General features: G+C 40.8%; 1 protein-coding gene across 3 annotated transcripts; it reads left to right on the top strand.

Annotated features, from left to right (window-relative positions):
* Positions 1 to 532: 532 nt before the first annotated feature.
* ACTC1 (actin alpha cardiac muscle 1) lies at positions 533 to 5,074 on the top strand (the record flags this gene model as incomplete). 3 transcript variants are annotated; one of them, XM_080344922.1, is made up of 6 exons in its annotated part: positions 533 to 661; positions 1,851 to 2,046; positions 2,687 to 2,848; positions 2,962 to 3,153; positions 4,380 to 4,561; positions 4,931 to 5,074. In XM_080344922.1, the coding sequence occupies 6 exons, from the start codon at positions 533 to 535 to the stop codon at positions 5,072 to 5,074; spliced, it is 1,005 nt and encodes a 334-aa protein (XP_080201048.1). The 3 variants fall into 3 exon arrangements, with proteins under 3 accessions (XP_080201048.1, XP_080201047.1, XP_080201049.1); XM_080344921.1 differs by having other exon boundaries at positions 1,722 to 2,046; XM_080344923.1 differs by lacking the exon at positions 2,962 to 3,153 and having other exon boundaries at positions 560 to 661; positions 1,722 to 2,046.
* Positions 5,075 to 6,456: the final 1,382 nt, after the last annotated feature.

The raw sequence follows: 6,456 nt of genomic DNA, 5'->3' as shown, positions 1-6,456 counted from the left end.
GGCGGCGGGTACCTGTCCTGAAGGTACAGCCGCCGCTCTGCCTGTGCACGTCCCAGCTTGGCGTAATTTCGGCCGGGGACACCGTTCCCGTCCCCCGCCGCCCTCCACACAGCAGCAGACACCGCGGCCCGACGGGGCGCGCCGCCCCGCCGCCTGTGAAATGCTCTGGGCAGGGCCGAACTCTGCGATTTCAAAAGCTTACTCTTCTGTTTCGGAGAGCGGCCTGAGGGTATCGCTAATGATGCCCTAATGAGCGCTCTGCAAGCCGGGGCGCCTTTTGAAGCGCGGAGAAGAAAGCGGCTGACGGATCCCAGTTAAAGCCCTGTCCGCGCGCGTGGCTGAGCCATCGAGCATCCTCCTGGGACCAGTCAAATTTCCCGCTCTGTGTTCCGCCGCCGGCCGTGCCCTCCGGGATGGCGGACGGGAAGGACCGCCCGGGGGACTCGGCAGGGACGGGCGGCAGCGCCGCGCTGTCCGCAGGGATCTAGACGTGCCGCCTCGTTGTTTTTCAGGTCCGTGCCTCCCTCCGAAGATGTGTGACGACGAGGAGACCACCGCGCTGGTGTGCGACAACGGCTCGGGGCTGGTCAAGGCGGGCTTTGCCGGAGATGATGCCCCCAGGGCTGTTTTCCCATCCATCGTGGGCCGCCCGAGGCACCAGGTAAACATGGGGAGCAGGACCAAGCCTTCTCCCTCCTCCAGGAGTCACCTCCACTCACCCCTTCCTTCCTTAGTTTTTCTGCCTTGTCCCAAATGCCCTGCTTTTCCCCTTGCCCACTTCTTGTGGTGGTACTAAAGATGCCTTTCCAGTTCTCTCCAGTGCTTCCCTTGACAACTCTCCTGTTGGTTGTCCCTATCTCCTTTCTATTACTGTCTCCCTTTCCCCCAGCTATTTCTAATTCATCAGCTTTCAACTTGACTCTCTGTTCTCTCTCTTAATGAGCCCAAACCCAGCTTCCAACAAAACTGCCGCCCACTCCATCCGCTAGGCCAGACATGCAGCTGGTGGTAGTTCATAGCACCTCCATTGGCTGAATTTCTGTATGATACAGTTTGTTTAAAGCCCTTCCCACCCATCTTGTCCAATGGTTCATATACCAAACACCTTCTTTCAGTTTCCTTTACTACTTTTGTCTATCTCTGATCTTACCTTTCTAAGCCTCCTTTGCTTTGTTCCTATGTCATCCTCCTCTTTTGTTACAGTTAAATCAGCACACAGAAAATACTGTACTTTTTCTCCCACAATTGCCTTGGTAAAAAGTTTGTAAGGCTTCCCCCCACCGCCCCAAACTTAATTGTTCAAAATTCGTGTATTGTTATTGTGAATATATTACTGCTGAGACTTGGTAGCAGTAGTCATTTTGGCAGTGTCTTCCTTCACTAGAAGGCTTATTTCCCTCCATATCTTCTTGTTTATAAACTTTCTTTGAATGTCTCTGTTTCTTTTCCTGCTCCTGGTATTGTGCAGTTTACTTTCAGTCAAACTTTTGGACCAGAAAGAAGTAATAGAAAATAAAAGATGTATTAAAGAAAAAAGGGGTTTATGTGAAAACTTCAAGTTCTGTTGACTTAATATTTCAATAATGCTAATTTCTTTTCCAAAACAACCTTTTTGTGGTGTGACCTTGCTTGAAAATAGCATCATTGTCTGTGATGTGATTGTTTGGGCTCTGTGATATTGTTTTCCTCAAATAATGATTTTCTGTATTTTCTTCCCTTAGGGTGTTATGGTTGGTATGGGTCAAAAAGATTCCTATGTGGGTGATGAAGCTCAGAGCAAAAGAGGTATCCTTACTTTGAAATATCCCATTGAACATGGCATCATCACCAACTGGGATGATATGGAAAAGATCTGGCACCACACTTTCTACAATGAGCTCCGTGTGGCCCCTGAGGAACACCCTACCTTGCTCACAGAAGCCCCTTTGAACCCTAAAGCTAATCGTGAAAAGATGACCCAGATAATGTTTGAGACCTTCAATGTACCTGCTATGTATGTGGCAATCCAGGCTGTCCTGTCGCTGTATGCCTCTGGTCGTACAACAGGTAAAACAAAAAATTAAAAGTATTTATCGGGAACCCTCCTTCCTTCTCACTCCAAATAGGAAAAACAAACAAACAAACAAAACCATAACTCATTCAAATCTGCAGAAAACTAGGTATTTTTTGTTTATGATGATCAGTGAGAAGAGTAGCAGAAAAGCTGGTACAAAATAGGCTGTGGAAAGGACAATGTAGACCTGTCTGCTTTGCTTTCAGAAGGGCACTGTGGAACTGACTCTCCTGTCGCCTTGTCATGGCGAGAATGAGGAGACATTCCTGTGAAGATACTACAGTTACACAATATTACACCAGTTTCAGGATTTAAATGGGGCCCAAAAGATGCCCGTTATTGGATCAGGATAATCACTATTGCAAATATACTTACTGCTCAGTGTAGTAGCGGTGGAAGTCTGTTTGTATGGATTAGCTTAAAATATGTATGGGAAAGTTCAAGCCAAACAGGGATGTCCAGGCAAGCAATAGGCAAGGAATGGGCAAGATTTTTATGGCTCAAATAGAATGCAGCTTCTTTATACTGCCTGAGAAATCCTATCTTTTGTTGTATTTGTTGCTGCTCACCCTACCAAAGGGCTCAAAGCATTTGCTAGGTGATTCAAGCTGCTCTCTGACATTTCTTTCCCAGGTATTGTTCTTGACTCTGGAGATGGTGTCACCCACAATGTACCTATTTATGAAGGTTATGCTTTGCCTCATGCTATCATGCGTCTGGATCTGGCTGGCAGGGATCTGACTGACTACCTCATGAAGATCCTCACAGAGCGTGGCTATTCCTTTGTGACAACAGGTCAGTCCTTCAGTTTTGCCCTCCTGTGAAAATCTTCATATCTCTCTTGGCCCATCTTCTTCCTCTACTGTTTTGTTTGTCCAAACCTTGATTTGAGTCCCATGTACTTGCAGCTGAACGTGAGATTGTTCGTGATATCAAAGAGAAATTGTGCTACGTTGCACTGGACTTTGAGAATGAAATGGCCACTGCTGCCTCTTCCTCCTCTCTGGAAAAGAGCTATGAATTGCCTGATGGTCAGGTGATCACAATTGGTAACGAACGTTTCCGCTGCCCTGAAACCTTATTCCAGCCATCCTTTATTGGTAAGTGCTCCCAGGAAATTCTCCTTTCAGTAGGAGGCATGAAAGAATCAGAAAATCTAGAAGGTGTCCCACTCCTCTTCTTGCTTATCTAAATTTGACACAAAATCAAACATGAATAATGAGTTAGATCATCTGGTCCCTGTAAGTTGTGCTTAGTGCAAGCTCAGCTGGTAATTAGCTGGGTCTTGTTGCAAGTTGTATACCAGATTTGAGGGTCACAATTTTCATGATAAAATGAAGTTAGAATATCATCAGGTCATAATGGAAAGAACAGTTTCCAGTGCTGTGTTTATAAAGCTTACACTTAAAACAGTACCTGACTGCAAGAAGAAGTAAGCTGCCTCAGAGAAGAAAAAAAATTGAACAAAGGTGTGCATATATTTATACGTACTGTAACTGAACATTGCTGTCATCAAGATGGTAATCTTCGCTGTTTGTCAGAGCAGCTGACAGATACAGCAAATGCTTTTACCCTAAGTCCTGAGCAATAAATGCAGTTGTTCATCAGCTGACATCTTACTGTGGATCTAGTGTCAGCCCTTTCAGGAAGCACCTGTTAAAATTAATGAATTGGAATGCAACCTACAAACACTTGCTTCTGGTTTCTTTTTCCTTACCACCAAGTGCTAATATCTTGGTCCATATCTTGGTTATGTCTTGCCCTAATGTTTATAAATGGTATAGACTATATTTTGAGTAGGCTGAAAAATAAACGAAGCTACTATTGTCTCCTTTAGTTCTGCTTCAGCTGCTTTCATTGTCTTTATTGCTGTCTTTTCTATACTCAGCTAATGCTTTTTGTGAGAATCTGACATAACCTGATGCACATAGTTTCTATTCTATTCTATTCTATTCTATTCTATTCTATTCTATTCTATTCTATTCTATTCTATTCTATTCTATTCTATTCTATTCTATAAATTTCTCCCATTGCCATATACCAAATTAGTTTATCTTATGCATCTACCTCTTCTCTTACTGTATATTTTGAGTACCTTCCCTTTCATATGCATTATGATTCTCACCCTTTCTAACAATTTTTTGTTTTCTTAGCTACTTCTGTAATTCCTCTTTTGAATGTTTTTCTGCAACATTTAATAATCAGTAAGCAATTTTGCAACAAAAATATTATAGTAGTTCATATTGATGATGAGAAATGTTGAGAGTTCTCATCATGAAGACCTCTTGTATAATTTACTGATCTACTTGTCTTCTTTCTTCTGTAGGTATGGAATCTGCTGGTATCCATGAAACTACCTACAACAGTATCATGAAGTGTGATATTGATATTCGTAAGGACCTGTATGCTAACAACGTCCTCTCAGGTGGAACGACAATGTACCCTGGCATTGCTGATCGCATGCAGAAGGAAATCACTGCACTTGCTCCTAGCACTATGAAGATCAAGGTGAGGAATTTGACTCTGTACTATAAAATGTAGGTAAGAATGGGGAAAATGTCCACATCATTAAACTGGGATATAGAAACAACTCAAAAGCGAGATCAAGAGCTGATGGACCAAGGGGAAGAAATTCCATTTAAACAGCACAATTATATTGATTGGAAGAAAGTCTTAGAAAAGAGGAAAACAGGGTTATACTTTTTCTTAGAGAATATTACATGTATTGTACCAGCTGCTGAAGATCAATATTGTTATTATAGAGAAGTTCCTTATTTACTTAAGGAAATATCTATTGCTTTGTTACATTGTTGATGTAAGTTCGTTGTTCAGAAATGTAACTGTTAAATGAGAGTTTGTTGTTTTTCTTTATTGTAGATCATTGCCCCACCTGAGCGCAAGTACTCTGTCTGGATTGGTGGCTCCATTCTAGCATCTCTGTCCACCTTCCAGCAAATGTGGATCAGTAAACAGGAGTATGATGAAGCTGGCCCATCCATTGTCCACCGCAAGTGCTTCTAAGCGCTTTTCCCTAAATTTACTGCCCATTCAGGATGACGAAAATATGCTTCTTGGAGTCTTCTGGCAACCCTTCCTGAACTCTTCAGTCATTGTACAGTTTGTTTACACACCCGTGCAATTTATTTGTGCTTCTAATATTTATTGCTTTATAAATAAACAAGATCTGGGACTTGCAACCTACAAATGATTGTCTTTTCTTTTTTTATTATAAGTATTCTTGTTTAAGAAAATGAGACTGAACACCCTGGAGTTTGGAAACTCCCGTCAAACCTTTCAATGCCTTCACTGCATGCATGTCCTCCTAACTGATCTAGGGATTAGGTCATGGTTTTCTATTAGTAAGAATTTATAGTTTTTGTTTTGAAACTTGAAACAAAAGAAGCATCATATTCCAAGGCTTACAAAGAAATAGCCTGGAGGGTAGACCCAATAGTGGAAGGAAACCTCTCATAGTCACTCAATGGGTTTAGAAACATTTATTCTGTTGCATTTATTATAACTCAAGTATTTTAATGTTAATTTAATGAAAGAAAAGTTTCTCTAAAAGAATTAGGTTAATACATTCAGAATGTGATTTATAACTAATTAGCTCAATCTTATTTTCTGGGGGCTATAAAAATCTATGACAAAATGTTAATTCAACCTGACAATTCACTCATCTTCCCTCATCTCTTCAAAGCCACAGATAAAGAAGTGAATCCTTTATTGTACTAATGCATAAGAATCAAACTTTTGCTGCATAAACATAAAATTGCTATCATCATTATTATTTTCACATCATCATTCATATGTCTTAGGCAATTTTTAATGCTTAATGTTTGCTATTCTTTGTTGTTTTTTGACCCAGATACTACATTCATAAATTTCCTACTTTCCATCGTCTTTTGTATTTCTCACCATGAGTTTTTTATAACTCTGCTTTTTTGTGCTTTTTTTTTTCTTTCTTTTAAACAGTATCTAAAAGGTGAAGTACCGAATGATCTGAGAGATTTTCGTTAAAATAATGGAGTGAGTCAGTTTCATAGCTTGCACTATATACAGATGGGTTTGTGTGAATTTTATTTAGGAAATCAAAGCATTTGTCATGCTGTGCATGTGGTTATTTAGGTATGTGCTCAACTGAGTGCCATTACAGGTGTTTGAAGAGATTAGATTTCATGCTAATCTTATACTCAAATGCTATTTTTTTGAAAAGCAGATAATAACAGGCAGTTTACACATTTGCAGGGAAACATTTGCTGTTTCTCCTACCTCTTATTTTCTGGAAAGGCATTAAAACTAGCCATTAGATGTGATCTGCAGTTAAGCAGAACTGATTTTACTCTTTAAATACATGAACACATTTAGTATCTATTTTCAATCCACTTATCATTCAAAGACAT

The sequence above is a fragment of the Nesoenas mayeri genome (genome assembly GCF_963082525.1).
Source record: "Nesoenas mayeri genome assembly, chromosome: 5".
Classification (NCBI taxonomy): Eukaryota; Metazoa; Chordata; class Aves; order Columbiformes; family Columbidae; genus Nesoenas; species Nesoenas mayeri.
This window is presented reverse-complemented; position numbering and strand designations above follow the sequence as displayed.